This window comes from Nomascus leucogenys, chromosome 7b (assembly GCF_006542625.1).
Source record: "Nomascus leucogenys isolate Asia chromosome 7b, Asia_NLE_v1, whole genome shotgun sequence".
In the NCBI taxonomy this organism is placed as follows: Eukaryota; Metazoa; Chordata; class Mammalia; order Primates; family Hylobatidae; genus Nomascus; species Nomascus leucogenys.
The window spans coordinates 104,352,524-104,370,761 of record NC_044387.1 but is presented as its reverse complement, the minus strand read 5'-3'; the positions used below and the strand labels follow the sequence as shown (position 1 = coordinate 104,370,761).

Below are 18,238 nucleotides of genomic sequence, written 5' to 3'. Positions count from 1 at the left end.
GAATATTTCATCTGGGGAGGATCCTTTTTGTCATACAGGAAAGGGCTGAGCTACATTTCTAGACACCATATGTCCTGGAAGCAGGAGTATGGAGGTAGAGATGCCTGCAGTTATGTGCGTCTCCTGGGGACTTGTGAGAATCTTGGTGGAAGTAGGATTGGAACCAATCATATGGAGAGCTCATGAGAGAGAGTGCTCCAGCTGACCTCTAGGTTGCATTCGTTTGTGTGACTCTTCCCCTAATACTCATAGTAATATAAGGTAATATTAACAGTGCTTACCATGTGCTATGTATGTTTATGTGCATGTACACATATGTGCATGCATACACACTCTTTGCACAATTCAGATATGCACAAAACTCAATTACCACAGATTAAATAATGTCTGTTCTCCAAATAATCCCATCAAAAAATGGGCAAAAGTCATGAGTAGACAATTCTCAAAAGACGACATATAAATAGCCACAAACATGGAAAAATGCTCAATGTCACTATTAGGGAAATGCAGATCAAAACCACAATGCAATACCACCTTACTCCAGCAAGAATGGTTATAATTAAAAAGTCAAAAAGTGATATATGTTGGTGTGGATGTGGTGAAAAGAGAACATTTTTACCCTGCTGGTGAGAATGTAAACCAGTACAACCACTATTGAAAATAGTGTGGAGATTCCTTAAAGAACTAAAAGGACAACCACCATTTGATCCAGCAATCCCACTACTAGGTATTTACCCAAAGGAAAAGAAGTCATTAGATAAAAAAGACACTTGCACATGCATGTTTATAACAGCACAATTCACAATTGCAAAAATATGGAACAAACCTAAGTGCCCATCAATCAATGAGTGGATAAAGAGAATGTGGTATATATACACTATGGAATACTATTCAACCATAAAAATGAATGAAATAATGTCTTTAGCAGCAACTTGGATGGAACTGGAGGCCATAATTCTAAGTGAAATAACTCAGGAATGGAAAACCAAATATCGTATGTTCTCACGTATAAGTGGGAGCTAAGCTATGAGAATGCAAAGGCATAAGAATGATGTAATGGACTTTGGGGACTCATGGCAAAAGGGTGGGATGGGGGTGAGGGATAAAAGACTAGACATTGGGTACAATATACACTGCTTGATGACAGGTTCACCAAAATCTCAGAAATCACCACTAAAGAACTTATCCACACAACCAAAAACCACCTATACCCCAAAATCAATTGAAATAAGATATTTAAAAAAATAAAAAATAATAATGTCAGTTCTCCAACAACATGATTCGAATTTCAGTTACCACAGTATATTGACTAAAATAAATCTGGCGGCCCTAATTGTAGCTGCTGTAGCATAAACTATAAACTTCCTTGCTAGTCCTCAGTCCACTAGGACTATTTATCATTATGCAAATGACAAATATGCATCATGATTGTTGGTCAGTCACATCACTTCTTTCATAGTCTGCTGGTGATTCGCTGCTGCTCATCTAATATTAGCTCATGCACGGAGAGCAAAGCACGCAGTTGTGTTGCTTCCCTGTGTCCCACAGGGAAGTTAAACCCATATAGTTTAACTTCTAATGCATTACTATCATTGGATAATGCTCCAGGTCACGCTGACCCTCTTGAATACTTGAAAGAATATGAGTAAATTTGCTTTTTCTATAAAAGCAACTTTAATCATCTATTAAATTGGACAATAAGTTATTGCAACTTTTGAAGCCTATTATTTTAGATGTAAGTAACCTGTATTTCAGACAGGTTATTGATGATACAATGGGAGATAATGCAATTTATTTAGCTAAGCTTTGGAAGAACTGTGACATAAAACATGCAGCCAGAAACATTCAAGCATCATGACAGATAGGAACAGCAAGTAATATACATGGAGGATGGCAGAGACTCTTACTGTACTGGAAAATAACTTTGCAGGATTTGAATCAAATGTAAGTGGAATTATGGAAGAGATCATTGACCATGTGAATATTGACACTGACATCATTTACAAAGCTCTGGATATGTAGCCCAAGGACCTTACCGAGGGTGAATTTATTGACATAAATTAAGAAAAAAGTTATGAAAAAAAAGGATGAAGATGTCCCAGAGGAAGTGACACCAGCAAAAACTTCACATTAAAGAGCCCCTGGAGCTATTTTATGACATTGAAAGCACAAAGGATAAGATGTTGAAAGCCAACCTAAACTTAGAAAGAACATAACAATTCCCTAAGGCATAGAAAAGATGATCACTCATATTTTGTTATATCTCTAGAAGAAGCAGCCAAGCACTGTTCAAAGCATTCTTCATAAATTTCTTACAAAGAAATAGTGCCCTTTAATTCTCCACATTTCTAATATTGTAAATTATAAAATACTAATAAATTATAATTGTACAATTCTTCCTTCATTTTCCTGTATAACTGATAGGAGAATTTTCAATATTTTGACAAACATTTTTAAGTGTCACAGAACAATCCTATTCCCCTCACCCCACCCCACTGATTATTAAGATAGCTTTTCATGGTTTTGGCCATTTTTATGGTTCCATGCTGCCATGCAAACGGATGACTGTTCACAATAATTGTTATGATGCCCATTACTCAGATGAGGCAATTGAGGCTTCAGAGAGTCTAAGCTACTTGTCCAAGGTCATGCAGACAGTAAATAGTAGAGTTTATACTTGAACCTATACAGTCTGACTCCAGGAATCGTTCCCTTAACCACTGTGCCATATTATTGTCCATAGCAGACTGTGAGCCAAAGACAGTGACCATTTCTTTTTTATCTTTATATACTTAGCATGCAAACATTATCTGATAAATACATGTTGAATGAATGCAAAAAGAATAAAAGAGGTAAGGAACTATAAAAGGAATCGACATTGACTGTTTGAAAACAATGAGAAAAGTTAAGACTGAAATCTAAGTAGTAGCAACCTTATAGATGTCCACTGTTAAACAGAAACTTGGCTGGGCACAGTGGCTCATGCCTGTAATTCCAGCACTTTGGGATACTGAGGCGGGTGGATCACTTGAGCCCAGGAGTTTGAGACCAACCTTGGCAACATGGCAAAACCCTGTCTCTACAAAAATTACAAAAAAAAAAAAAAAAATTAGCCAAGCTTGATGGCGCATGCCTGTGGTCCCAGCTACTTGGGAGGCTGAGGAGGAGGCTGAACCTGGGGAGGTCGAGGCTGCAGTGAGCAATGATTGCTCCACTACACTCCAGCCTGGGTGACAAAGTGAGATTGGGAAGAAGAAAGAAAGAGAAAGAGAGAAAGAGAGAGAGGAGAAAGAGAGAAAAGGAAGGAAAGGAAGGAAAGAAAGGAAAGAAAGGAAAGAAATGAAAGAAAGAAAGAAAGAAAGAGAGAGAGAGAGAGAAAGAAAGGAAAGAGAGAAAGAAAAGAAAGAAAGAAAGAGAGAAAGAGAAGAAAGAAAGGAAAGGAAGGAAAGAAAGAGAGAGAGAAAGAGAAAGAAAGGAAAGGAAGGAGGGAAAGAAAGAAAGAAAAAGAAAGAAAGAAAAGAAAAAGAAAGAAAACTTATTTATGATGCTTGTTGAAGATGGTAAGGCAAACTTTCTTTAAGGAGGAACCACTGTGATAGATGGAAGGATCCTGCAGTGGGATCCAGCAGTGGGAGAGAGATTGGGCTCCACTCCAAGTACAACAGACAAGTAGAGATTGACAGACAAGGAACATGGTGGGGTCAGCGGATGGAAAACTATTAAGAAGAAACATCAAGGGAAACGGAATTCTGGCCAGGTCTACTCAACAGAACTCTTGCTGAAGGCAGGCAGGGTGGTGAGATATTGAGGGCGGTCAAATACCAAGCGTGGAGGATTATCACTAAACTGACTTAGCAGGATTCTTGCTCAACCTGGACTCTACAAGCAAAAGGAAGGAAGCCCAAGGTTGGGCCTAGCTGAGCAGAGGACTCAGAGGTCAAAGAGAAAGTTTCTGTGACCATGAGCTATAGATAAGATGGACATATCCTCTACCTTCTCACGGGATGTGAAGGCCAGCCATTTCTGAGATGAAACACATAACATGGTGCAGAAGTTTCTGGGGGCTTGCTAAGAAACTTCTTGTGATGGTCATTACGTCTGAACACACTTGAGTAAGACTCTGGGGAATGAACACTGAAGGTGTCATATCCCACCCCCTTCATACAGCAGTTCTAGCTATGGGAACGATTCCAGGAGCTCTTTCTGAGAAAAGCAAACACAGATTTCAAAGCCCCCAGAGTAGTCATTTGGAGGAGGAAGAGCAGTAGATATTCCTTACAGCATACTGGAAACCACCTGCAATTGTGGTGTTGGAGGATGTCAGGAAAGTTTCTACTCAAGCCTAGAGCAAAGAAACCAAAAAACCAAACCACATCCAAACCCTGTTTGGAAAGCACAACCAGAGAAAAACCCAGAACTGCAGTTGTATAAAAATAGATATGGGTCAGGCAGGAATATGGAGATGAGAGCTCGTGGGCTGCAGAAGCCAGTACATTGTGTTCTGTTCTGTTCTTTCAGCCACCACTTTTACTGAGGCAATAAAAATGAAAGAGCAAGAGAGACAGAGGGTTGGTAGGGAAATCAGCTTGAGTCTGAGTTGACTTCGACTGTTGCAAGCACAGACTGCAGCCTTACTGTATTCATGGGAAGGCGGGAGAAGATCTGAAGCAGCCTCCTCCTGCCGGCTTCCAGGAAAGGCCACTCTTCCCAGAGCAAAGGAAGCCCTGGGGACAGCACACCCTCCCATCTCAGCTCAGGGCCCAATCCAGCAAAAGAAGAAACCCAACTTTCTCCACAGGAGCCTGAGGTGACCTTCTTGAAAGTGCTCCACCTTATAGGAATTCTCCAGGAGAATGTTCTCTCCATCTCTCTCTCTCTGTCTCCCTCTGTTTCTGTCTCTCTCACACCTGTGCATGCACACACACAATCGAGCCATACGACAGCTCTGCAATCCACAAGAGGCTCCTTATAATTTTCTACTCAGAGACAGAGAACAAAGAAGAATGAGCGAGTTTGGACACTTTAGAGTCCAGAGTGCTAAATATGCGTGTTGAAGAGAAGAGAGAAATGTTCACCAAATGATATGGGGTTTCTGAGATATACAAGTATAGATTATATGTACTTTAAAAATTGTTTTCTGGTTGCTTCATGCTTCCTTGTATGCAGCCTTGTGAAAACCACATCTTGTGAAGCCTCCATTTATCTTTGGGTTTCATGCCCTTGTTCTAAAATGGTCCAAACAACTCAAGCTTGGAAGCAGAGATCCCTCCACCCCTCTCACTCAGCATCTCTCCCTATTATTCCCATGTCTGATATCCGTGGTCCTTTCCTGGTGATTCATTCAGAGGCTCTTCTTTGGTTCCTGACCTCAGGAATGATGCTTCCCACACCCCCTTCCGATTTTGCACATTTGCTCAGCTTCTTTGCACACCAGCTGCAGTTGAGATAATCTCCTGGACTTGGGAGATCAGAGAGCATCTATCTATAAGGAAAGACTGTCCATGAAGGAGGCCTTTTCCTGTGGATGTGATCGCGGTTATCTTGCCTTGTGAAAGGATGAGTAAGCATCATTAGGATGATACAATTTGTGACACAGAATGCAAAATTTTGAATAAAGGAAATAGATAAGTACTTTTACTTGTAATGGGGCTCTCTTAATATGATTCAACTTTCATATACTAAAAACGATAGTGTAGTTGAACTAATAAAATTAGGACCCAACTTTTAATGAGTTGGTGAGAACATACTAGGAATTATCCTCTGCAACAGGGTGAGCGAGGGTCATCATAATTCTGAAGTCGTGGCTGCAGCCTGTCCTCCTTCTCAGACCCAGCCCCAGGAAGCCTGGGTCTTTTACACAGAAGACCCTCTGTTGAGTATTAAATTACAAGCCACTTGAGGATGGGCACGGCATTTATTCAGATTGGAATCTCTACACCTATCACAGCCTACAATACATAGGACTATATATATAAGAGCACTGAATACATGTTAGTTGAAACAATAAATAAAATAACCTCCTTAACCATTGCCGAAATTGCTCAACATATTAATTTTATTTTATTTTTAAGTTTATTAATCTTTTTAATGTGAAAGTTTTGGTCAAGATCAAAACACTAATTCTACAGCTTTGGGTGAAAACCGTTTTTGCTGGGATCTCTGGGAGCACAGTAGCATAGTTTGTGGCATGCCTTGCTTTCTGGGATGAAATGAAAGGTTTTTCCATTTGGTATTTTTAGTGTCTATTTTCCAAATAGTATTTTATAATTTTTCTTTGTTTCTGTTTAAAAATAAAATTTGGGGAGAGGGTGGTGAGAAGAAACAACGACAGTAAAACAAAGAAGAAAAGCCACTTGATTAAGCATAGTTAGGGAGCTCAGTGAAGCATGTTTCATCCTGGTGCCAAATGACGCTCACTAAAATTGCAGCAATTTTTGATGCACTTGCCAATGTTTGTGTTATTTTTACTTTAAAGATGTAACAGATTGCTCCAAAATAAATAATTTAAGCCTAATGTTTCAAAAGAGGCCAAGCGTTTGCGTCTCTCACTTCTGGCTTGTCTTCTGGGACTAAGCTGTGTTCAACAGAACCAGCCCTCGTTTCTGTATAACACTGCATTTGGAGGGTTGTTTTCCTGCTTTGTTTTTTAAAGTTGAATCTATTTTTCGCCATTCTGTTCCAAACGTCATAGGTTTTATCACTGTTCAGTGCTGAAGCAACAACTCCTCTTATCTAAGAAAGGAAAGAATAAACACTGTAACAGCTGGATTGCTGATCTCACGGGAGGAGGGTTTGGAGGATGCAGAGAGGGCTCTGGGGTGAGAATCTGAGACCAAGTCTCAGAGGAATCCACAGATATCCATGCTAATTCATATTTAGACTTCAAGCTCTGCACACGGTGTGCTCAGTGTAACTTAAAACAGCTGACTTTACAGGGTGACGTCACTCAAAATGACCCCACCCTCCGTCAATTAGTGGACATCTTACTGGATTGTCTACCTTCATGGCACAGCTTAAGAAAAAAAATCTAATTTTTTTTAAAGTCAAAAGCAAATCTTTATGCTGTTCTGTACTTCCTAAACAAGCACGAATGGCTTATATATCAAGAAACAAAGATAAAAATAGAAATCACCAGAACCGTAAACTGACAGCTGTGTTCTCATTGACATAGGCCGCCATTGTGAAGTTCATCAGATGATTGGGAACTACATGTGGGACCCCAACACCAACAAGTCCTTTGACATTGGCGTCAACAAAGACAGCCTGATGCCTCTCTGGTGGAATGGATCAGAACCTCTGTGGGTCACTCTGACCAAGGCCAAAAGGAAGGTCTACATGTACTACTGGCCAGGTGAGTGTGTGAACATCCATTCCAAATCTCAAATCATCACAGAGTCTCCGAGGACAGTTACTGTAAAGTTACTATTTGAAGACCAAGCTGTGGTTTGGAAAATGGGATCTTTATTTAAGAAATATGTCTTGGCCGGGCACAGTGGCTCAGGCCTGTAATCTCAGCACTTTAGGAGGCCGAGGTGGGTGGATCACCTGAGGTTGGGAGTTCGAGACCAGCCTGACCAACATGGGGAAACCCTGTCTCTCCTAAAAATACAAAATTAGCCGGGGTGGTGGTGCATGCCTATAATCCAAGCTACTCAGGAGGCTGAGACAGGAGAATCGCTTGAACCCAGGAGGCAGAGATTGCGGTGAGCTGAGATTGCGCCATTGCACTCCAGTCTGGGCAACAAGGGCAAAACTCGATCTCGAAAAAAAAAAAGAAAAAAGAAAAGAAATATGTCTTATGGGCACATTTTTGAAAAAAATAACATCAGACCAGAGATAATGCTATTTCCTGATTCTCTTGACATAGCAAACACCACAGGATAGCTTGCTTTTTTCATGTGCAAAATGTTGGATATACAGGAGAGAGAAATTATAGGGTGCTTACTTGCTTTACAAAAAAAAAATTGTGTACCATTTCCATACGTCGTTGAGCTCCTCTACAATATTGAAAAGAGAATTGAAAGCACTCACTATTTTTTGGTAGTCCATGAAATGAAGTCCCTTTGTGTTAAGACTCCCACACTACATTCTAGCTCAACGAGGTAAGTAGTCATGCAAACTGCCTCGGCTGCTGTGAGAAGTCGTCAGTATACCCTCACCTTGGTCACCGAATATCTTTCATTAAGGATGAGAGGATTCGGTGATAACAATACAACCCGCTTCCCATTGTCTTTCCATTGGTGGGATTCATTACTTAGGTAAGTGGTCAGTTTACCTTTCCCACGCCCATGGCAATAGACACTTCTTTCCTAATTCTCAATGGTGTCATCCTGATGATGACCATTATGGAGGAAGATACCAGGGGAGGCCTAGAACATTGAAGGCATAAATGAAGAGCAGCCTGTAGGAGACGGGGTGAAGTGGCTGAGGGGGTCGCACTGGTCTGGATTGAGGACAGCGGCAGCCTGATGGGTCTGTGAGCAGGCGGTGGGTTGTGAAATGTGTAGTCTGCAGGGAGGGGGCAGTGGAGAGGGGGTGAAGGCCCACAAGGATTGCATGGGCCTTCAGCAGGAGTTTGGAGGATGCTGGATGGAGGTGGGCGTGTGGGGAGCTGCTGGGGCACTCCAGGCTCTGCAACTCTCGGAGGTGCATGGAACACAGACACACGGAGACCGTGGAGGGCAGCCTGCCACCCAGCTGCGGCGTGGCACATGCCCTACAAGCTGCTGCAGAGCAGTGGCCACACCGGCAGGTGAGATTCTGAAGGCCAGGGCAGGCTGCATGAATTCACAGCTGGGCCGAGCAACAAAGACATAGCCAGCATAAGCTCTCCCAGCAGACACAGCTTCAGGGGGATTGATCACAGTTTCTTCAGAAGACACCTAAGATTCCTTCCATAGCAGCCATCTCGGCTGACACAAGACATCTTTGAGCAAAGGAAGAGGAAGAGTTTAGGAGGATTCCACTATCTTACAAGGAGATAACTTTTCATGGAGTTGGACTAGATTTAAGGAAGCAAGTCACTGCATGGAGCAGGCTCATCAGGCTTGCTAAAGGAGCCAAACCCAGGGGTGAGTTTGACTCTTCTAGCAAGTGTGATGAGGTCAAATCACAAAGATTTTGTTGCACTTTGAGGTCATTCTCAGAGGCATTATTATCAACAAATTCATACACAGGCATAGCAGAGGGAATGGATTGGGCACACTGCATTAGGGACCACCTGGAAACAAATCTAAGGACCATCAAGATGAACGTGGCCAATACCATGAGGATTATCTTCCATGATATCTGGATAGTTTGACTTTCTCTATCTTGGAACTTAAGTTTTTCCTGCTTTGAAGAGCACACCCTCACACACAAAACCTTCCTGCCAACAACCCTTGAGCCCCCTCCACATAAGATCTCCTGGAGAGGGCCTTTCAGCAGCCAGGAGGCCAGTGCTATGGCCAAGTGGGAGGAGATCCTCCTGAGGGCAGTTGCCATATTGCACACACTTCTCTCTGCAGCAGTACAGGGTATTATTATTAGGCTTTATCTCCTTTTGTTTTTGACAGAGTTTCACTCTTGTTGCCCAGGCTGGAGTGCAGTGGCGTGACCTCAGCTCACTGTAACCTCTGCCTCCCCAGGTCAAGTGATTCTCTTGCCTCAGCCTCCGGAGTAGCTGGGACTACAGGCGTGCACCACCATGCCTGGCTAATTTTTGTATTTTTAGTAGAGACAGGGTTTTACCATGTTGGCCAGGCTGGTCTTGATCTGCTGACCTCAGGTGATCCACCCGCCTTGGCCTCCCAAAGTGCTGGGATTACAGGCATGAGCCACTGCTTCATGCCTCTATCTCCTCTTGGAGAATGCAAATTTATATAGCACTGAGTGTCTAAAGAAATCCGAAAGCTAATTTGCATGAAAAATATCTTGTTGCTCCTCCAAAACAGCTCCTTCAGGACAAGAAGGGACCAATATCTTCCTCTGATTCACAGTCTAACAGCTAATGGGATGTGACAAAAATGCCTTAAGATCAGTTATAGTGTTAACTGTCAGGAGGAAAGAAGCTATAAAGATAGCCTCCTAGAGTTTCCTCAGTGACCTAAATGAAGATTCCCTGAAGATCTGGCTGTGCTGAAGCCTTCGTAGATATAGGATAAAGTCTCTAGTCTCTCAGACACCATCTAGTCCTTCTAAACTGGATACTCCAATGAAGCTCTGAGAGAGCCAGCTGTCTCTGCTGCCAGCCCAGCAAGGCGTGCCCTGGCACCCTCTCATCTTCCTGGGGGGCAGCTGCAGTATTTCTGGTTGCTGCTGTCCTTTCTCTGTCTACCCTGGTTCCCTCCAGCCTCAGCCAATAGCCCGGTGAGCACTCACGTGTCTCTGCAAGATTAAGTGAGGTGCGGGGGCATTTCTTCAAAACACGACTTGATTGTATTTTTCTTCTTAAATCCTCCTCTTCCTTCTCCACTCCCCACAGGATATTGTACAGACCTCTCGGTGAGGCCTGGAAAATCTTCGTTGCTCTAGTGAACTGGGTTATGACACGCTGAGTCTCGCCATGAAGTCAATATTTAGAAGTGCAATTTAGAAATGGCACTAGTTCAAGTCTTCCTGTCAGGTAGATAAAGCAGCAGGCTGAAAAACTGACCCACAGTGAAGAGTCCAACATACTCCACCTCAAGTCTTGAGGCGTTTAATATCGTTCAACAGGCCCTTTAGCACCCCACCCAATGTTGCCATTGGAGTGCAGGGAGAAATATGCCTCTGGAAATGATCCCAGGCCCTAAGTCAGGGTAGGCCCCCCAAATCAGCCAGAAACTGTATATAGGACCCAGTTCTGTTCTGCAAGGAGTAAGGGCTGAGTGTGTGTTGTTCACTCACTTAATCCCTCCACCCTATCCTTCTAGTTTAATGTTAAAAGAATTGGCAGGGGTGGGGGGCGGTGAGGAAGAGACTCCAACATTCACTTCATATTGGAAAGAACCCAAAGCAGAGAATAACTATGGGAGGAAGGAGGGAAAATAGGGAATATGGGAGAATAGTAAGATATGGTGTAGAAATGCAGCTTGATTTCTCTGGATAAGCAGGGCTACCTTACATGGTGGCAGCAGTTTTTAAGTTTATTCTTATGACTATTATAAAATACAAAAAAGGAATAAAAAAATAGCAAACTTTTAAGAGTCTGCGCTTAAAACTCTTTGGAGTTCTAAGTTCACATCTCCCACCATGCATGTTGCAATGTTAACTCCCTACAGCCAAGCAGTCAGGAGGACTTGGATGCAACCACTCATATGCTCCTGGAATGGTGTTGGGTGTGGGTCTGGGCTCTTCTCCTGGCCTCTTCCTGTCCAGGGCAGGCCTTCAGACCAATAAGACACCTTCTACGTAGAGAAAGACACATTTCCACCTGGTTTCCACTCCTACACTTTCCAGCAGTGGGCTGGGTGGGGAGTTAGTGGGTGGGCATTTGACTCAGCTTCTATCAAGTTTTGCTTGTTACAATCAAGGTGACGTCATCTGGATAATAGGAGGCATGCAGTGGCTATTGGTGAAGAATTATGGGTCAGGTACAGCCTCTTTGTCTTTCCTGCCGTGGTAGGACCTTGACAAACTTCAATCAGGCTGACCTTAGAAGTAGAGGCTCAGGCACAGGGACAATTACGAGCTCAGCATTGCTCATACAGAGGTGTGAGTAAACCTGATAGCTAAGTCACGGCCTCTATGCATGTGACACCAATCCTCTGGATAAAAACTGGGCCGGGCGCGGTGGCTCACGCTTGTAATCCCGGCACTTTGGGAGGCTGAGGCGGGCGGATCACGAGGTCAGGAGATCGAGACCACGGTGAAACCCCGTGTCTACTAAAAATACAAAAAAAATTAGCCGGGCGTGGTGGCGGGCGCCTGTAGTCCCAGCTACTTGGAGAGGCTGAGGCAGGAGAATGGAGTGAACCCAGGAGGCGGAGCTTGCAGTGAGCCGAGATCGCGCCACTGCACTCCAGCCTGGGTGACAGAGCGAGACTCTGTCTCAAAAAAAAAAAAAAAAAAAAAAAAAAAAAAAAAAACTGGAATTTTTTTCAGGCAGATGTCAAAACATTGCAAACACAAGTGGTCTGGATATCCACTATTTTTTAAATAACATTACCAGTTTGGCATTAGACTTTGTGGTTTATGTAATTTTAGGACTAGAAGAGGCCTTAGTCAAGGCATAATTTGCTGTTTCCTGCCCTCATTAGTCAAGAACCTCTTTAGGAAACTGAAAAAAACTGTAGACATCTTTCCAGAAGAATGCATCCACATCCACTACACTCACACTTTTGTTCTCATGTAGTATAAGAGATTACAATGCCGAGGATTGCCAAGCGGTCCTTGATGTGATAACATACACATACCTATGATAGCTAATTGATTTGATTTTTTAATGCAATAGAAATGTGTTAAAAACTCATCAAAGTATCAAATAAAACCTAAGCTTCTGCAATTAATGTTATCTGGCAAGGGCAGGCTTGGGTCAAAATTCTGTCAGCCTCTTTGGGTTGAATTCACATTGCATCATTTCCTTTGTCAGTAACTTCGGCAAGATCTGCATCGCTGATGTTCTCTGTGTCAGCAAGAAAAGGACTGCAAATTCACATCTCAAGAGTGAGATTGTCTCCACAAAATGATCTTCAAAAGCGTTCTGCAGGGTTTCTAGGCGTCGACCATTTCTGCTGCAGAGAAATGGAGGAGATGCTGCCTCTCTGGACTGCTGTCTGCAGAAGTGATTCCTCCAGTGTTCAAAAGTTTTTATAGCTGTCTAACCACATCCAATCTCCCTTTGCAGGATGGTATCTTGGCCAAAAGAGTGCATAGTTTTTTAGCAGCATCCATTATGTTGATTAGAAAGTTTTAAAGAGAAATCCAGGGACGAACTTCCATCCTTCACAAATCATGGCAAATCCACTTCTTCACAAAACATCTTTAAAGGGTGTGACTCAAGGCCTTGGAATGAACTCTCAGGAGGCGACCATGAGCAAAAGCAGATACAGACCCTCCTCACCTGCACCCCCTCCCGAGAACCTACCATCCAGTGAAGGAGATAATTGATCTAATACTTATCAAAATAAATGTAAAAGTACAGGTATCGTAAGTACAATAATGAAAAGCAGGCATGATGACATCATCTAATAAGGAGTCTAGCTCCATCTGAGAGGGTTAACAAAGGTGTCCTTAGAAAGTGACAACGAGGGGATGGGTAAGGTGGGGAGAAGACCCCAGACTCAAGGAGCAGCAGGTGCTAAGGCCCTGGATAGGGTGGGAAGCATGCAAGTTTCAAGACAGTGAAAGAAGGGAGGAGAGGTGTGGTGTGGATTAGGTGGAGAGAGGCTGAGGCCAGGCCAGGCTCTAAGAGCCAAGCTGAATACTTTTTTTTTTTTTTGAAACAGGGTTTTTCTCTGTTGCCCAGGCTAGAGTGCAGTGGGGCAATCGTAGCTCACTGCAGCCTCGACCTCCTGGGCTCAAAGGATACTCACACCTCAGCTTCCTAAGTAGGTGGGATGATAGGTGCACACCTCCCCACCCTGCTAAATTTTTTACGTTTTGTAGAGATGGGCATGGGGTCGGGGGTGGCAGGGGTTCACTATGTTGCCCAGTCTGGTCTCGAATCCTGTACTCAAGCAATCCTCTTACCTCAACCTCCCAAAGAGCTGGGATTACAGGCATGAGCATCTGACCCATGCTGAAGCATTTATTCTGATCATGAAATGAATGAGAAGTCACTGGAAGGTTTTAAGGAAGAACGTGATGGCATCATACTTGCATTTTGAAAGCACTACTCCGGCTGCAACCTGAATGGAATGGAGGCATCCAGGGTGGGTGAATGAGGGCGACTGACACATCAGGAAGTCATTGTGGAAACGTGGAGAGCAGGTGAGCATGGCTCAGACTGGGCAACAGAGGTGGTGAGAAATGGCTGGGTTGGAGGCACACTTAGGAGTTGGAACTGCCAGGACCTGCTGATGGCTTGGATTTGGGAGTAAGGGATTGGACGGTGACAGGCATGGCCCTGGGCTTCTTGCTCACAGAACTGCATAGATGGTGATTCTTCACTGAATCGGGTGGAGCTGAAAGAGGAGCAGTCTGGAGGCAGAGGGGCATCAACTTGGAATCGGCTCTGGGACGTCGAGCCGGCAGGTCCGAAGCTCAGAGAAGAGGGATGGAGATACAAAGACGTGACTCAATGGCGCATCAGAGGTCAACGCAGCTGTGGGAATGGAGAAGTTTACCTGGGGAGAGTGCAGAACTGGAAAGAAAAAAGGGTCCCGGACGCAGCCTTGAGGAAATCTAATTTTTAGTAACCAGATGGAGGAGGGTGAGCCTGCAGAGGACACCAAGGAGGAGAGGCTTCAGAAGCAGGAGAAGCCCCAGCAGGGCTGTGAAAAGCAACGGGAGGTAGTATCACTGTCTGCGTAGCCACCTGAAGAGGGCCCCATCCCATCTGAGAGGCAGGGAGAGGCTTCCCTGAGACAGTGACACTACTTGACAACTGTTGACACACACTTGTTACAGGGGCCAAAAGAATGCAAGACAGACTGGGCATCGTGAGCGTTTAATGTTGCTGACCTGCAAAAGGAGCATCTGCATTTATTAACGGGGCACCCCTGGCCAGCTCTGGACTTTGTGGCTGTTTCATTTCTTTAACATTATAATTTCTCACTCTGTGTAGCAAGGATGCATTGTTTTTACAGCAAGAAAAACAATTCAGGTTGTTTCAACTAATTTCTTTCTTTCTTTTTTTTTTTTTGAGATGGAGTCTCACTCTGGCGCCCAGGCTGGAGTGCAGTGGCGCGATCTCAGCTCACTGCAAACTCTGCCTCCCAGGTTCAAGCAATTCTCTGCCTCAGCCTCCCGAGTAGCTGGGATTACAAGCATCCGCCACCACGCCCAGCTAATTTTTCTATTTTTAGTAAAGATGGGGTTTTACCGTCTTGGCCAGGCTGGTCTTCAACTCCTGACCTAATGATCCACTCCTCCCGGACTCTCAAAGTGCTGGGATTACAGGCGTGAGCCACTGAGCCCGGCCGTTTCAATTCATTTCTTTCTTTCTTTTTTTTTTTCCAATTAATTTCTAAACATTGTTAGTCAACCCTTGAAAATTGGCTGAAAATGAACTGGGATATACACAAAAAAGAGAGGACAGGGTAAGTAACAGCAGACAAACTAAACCAAAAAAAAGAAAAAGAAAAGAAAAACTTAAAATCAGAGTCATGAATATTCCTTTTAAATCAAATTATTGTTTTGACCAAACTGGTGTGCTAACCAAATTATTTCCAGCCAGATTGCTTTGTTCCAAATTTGTTTCAACACAACTGCATAATACTCCATTTACTCTTGGGCAGTCACTGGCCCCTATGGGTTTACAGTAAGGAATTCCCTGACATGCATTGCACATCTACCGGAGGTTTTCAAACTGCATTCACTTGCCCTCAGCTTCCCAGTCAAGTTGCAGGGGCTCAGGGGCTGGAGAGGCAGGAGATGGCTGGGACTCCTTTGGGAAAAGAGTTTCTCTGAAAAAGAAATTTGGACATCAACTGCCTATACTGTTCACTGATGTGTTCATTCCATGGTGGTTTTCTTGTGTGGCCTGTGTACCTGACACATGGGGCACAAACGGAATGTGCCACAGCCCTGCCACCAAGAAGCTTAGAGCCTAATTATGTAGCCAGGTGTGTCAAAAATAATTGCATCACAGCACAACACGTGCAGCGGGGAAAGGAGACCAACCTCAGGCTTCATCACGTCTCCTTGCCGCTGTGTCGTGATCACGTCTTAAAATCAATTGAGTGCTGCCTCAGGAATGGAAAACAAAATGTGTCGTTTGATGCTTTCATGTTGAAGGAAAAAAAGAAGAAAAAGGGGAGAGGATAGAAAGGAAGGGAAGGAAGAAAGAAAAGGAGGCAGGGAGGTGAAAGGGGGAAGCAGCAAGGCAAAGGAAGGGGGAAGGGCGGAAGAGAGGAACTAAGGCAGAAGGGACTCGGGAAGGACTGACTTTCCTCAGGCTGAGCGAGTCGTTCCACATGCAACGCTGCACTCAGGTGCCTGCAAATCACAACAAGTGAACTGTGTTTCGGGGTCTCTCCTTGAGGGAGTGGCTAGACCAGCGCATGAATGCGGGAAGGCCCTTCTCAGGCTGCTCACCTCCTCCCCCTCCTGGCACTCCACCTGGCCTGCCCTGCTGAGCCCAATCCTTCCCAGGGCCTGCCCTTCCTTCCTTAGTGCCCTCTGTCCTCCGCTGACCTGATCAGGAGATTTCAACCAGGGCCGGGACCGTGGGCTCTCAGGCCACACCCCATTTCATCCTAACAGTCCTCGGTGCCTTACGTAAAGGAACGATGAGTACAGGATTGCACCCCAGGGTGGGACCCAGTGAGGAAGACCTTGTTGCTCTCAAGGTCAAGTGCCAGCTACACATCCTGGGGCCTCTCTCTGGGCTGATTTTGGGGTTCCAGTGTCCTGCCTGCTCGGAGCTTGTTTAGGGTGAAGAAGGTTCCTTCCCACGGAGAGTGCCACCTGACCTGGAACAGGCGCTGGTAGCAGGGCTCAGGAGCTGGGTGAGGCGGCCCTGCCACCTCCCTTTGCCTCCTACGTTAGTTAGGCCATTGGACTTGACATCAGGCTCCCTGGGAAGCCTTGGCTGCTCCAGACTCCTGCAGAAAGAGGGGTCTCCCAGAGAACCCCAGGGGAAAGGCTGCCCCCGATCCCTTCCACAGGGCTGGGGAAATGGAGGCTGAGGGAACATGCAGCGGAAAGTGAGTGGCGGGGCTGCCATCTGGGGCCGTCTGACCCCAGTCCTGCAAGAGGTCCCTGCACCGGGACCTGGTTTCTGGCCAGGTCTGGAGAGGGCCTGGCACTGCTGGGGCTTCTGCTGGCCTTCCCAGCTGTGCCAGCCCAACTCCCCAGAGCACAGTCCGGGGGTGGTGGATTTGGGGGGAGGAGTCCTGGCAAAGTAAAGAAGGTGGCTCCAGGTTGGTACGCCCATAATAAATTAGCCCTCAGAGAATGCCAGAGTCTGGGGTGTTCGGTGAGTGGGGCAGCCTGGACCCTTTCTGCATCACCTGCCTTCCTCCTAGGCCTAGGCCCCATTCTCTGTCAGCAGCAAACCCCTCCTAGAGCAGAAAGGTGGCTTGGGGGCCCGGGGGGCCCTGCCAGCCTCTGCTGCACCTTTCCTAGCTGAGTCTGCAGGCCCTTGGCTGTCTGATCCAGCATCTGTTAGAGGGACTTCGCTGTGGTGGGACAGAGAGGTGGCACTTTGGCCTCACCTGAGCCCTTTGTGTGCAGACAGCTGCGCCCCCTACCTGCCTGTGCCTCCTGTTCGGCTACAGTGTTTCCAGCACTTCACTGGAGCACTTGAGGAACTTCAGGGCAGAAGATTTTTTTTAAAAAGCCAGAACATGGATTCCAGATCCGTGCAGCCACTCACTCACTGCGAGGCGCGCAGAAATCCCTTAGCCTCTCTCTGCTCTTCCCTCCCCCTCTCCGCAGACCCTGCACTGGGCTGCAGAGGTGCAGAGGGCAGCAAGAGCCCTGTTTCAGATTGCCCAGAGAATTCTGGGATCGGCCATGAGGGCCAATGAATGACAGGAAGCGGGGCTCCCAGGAAAAGGGACGCACAGCAGGAGAGGCCACCAGGTCCATGGAGAAGGGGAGGAGGACAGAGCCTGATCGTGTCCTGTCTCAGGGCTCACCCACAGGACTGAGGCAGAGGCGGAGCTCATTGACAAGGCCACAGGACTGGCTAGTCTAGGAGAGCTGGTGCCGGGCTGCTGCCCAGAAACTGCAGAGAAGAGGCTTTGCAGGGCCCACAGGCACTGCTCCCTCCTCGCCTCAGCTCTTCCTATGAGTGGCTCCGAACCACCTGAGAAGCCTGGGAGACCACGAGACCCCGGTAGACATGGGGGATAAGGCCATTTGGAAGACTTGGGAATCAGAGGCTCAAACGGGAGGGGTGAGGAAGGAATTCCTAGACAGGGGCAAGAGGTTCAGCAACCCTGATGAGCTCTGCATTAAAGGACTTGGCAGCATGTTGCATGCCCGGTAGGTCCAGTCTGCTGTGATCCAAATGCGAGGAAACCAGCTCCTCGGAGAAGGAGGCTTTGGTCAGGAAAACCGTGTGGTGAGACAGTCAAGAGGGCTTCCTTTGTGGGAAGCATGCGGTCACTGTAATCCTTTCAAGACTGAGAAGGTCATGAGGCACGTGCCTCAGACACAAAGACCCTGT

General features: G+C 45.7%; 1 protein-coding gene across 1 annotated transcript in view; it reads left to right on the top strand.

Annotated features, from left to right (window-relative positions):
• Positions 1–18,238, top strand: part of ENPP6 (ectonucleotide pyrophosphatase/phosphodiesterase 6) — a 169,828-nt gene that overhangs the window by 92,073 nt on the left and 59,517 nt on the right. The window contains exon 2 of the mRNA XM_003271470.3: positions 7,172–7,351. Within this exon, the coding sequence (XP_003271518.1) occupies positions 7,172–7,351 (180 nt within the window). The remainder of the gene's footprint in view (positions 1–7,171; positions 7,352–18,238) is intronic.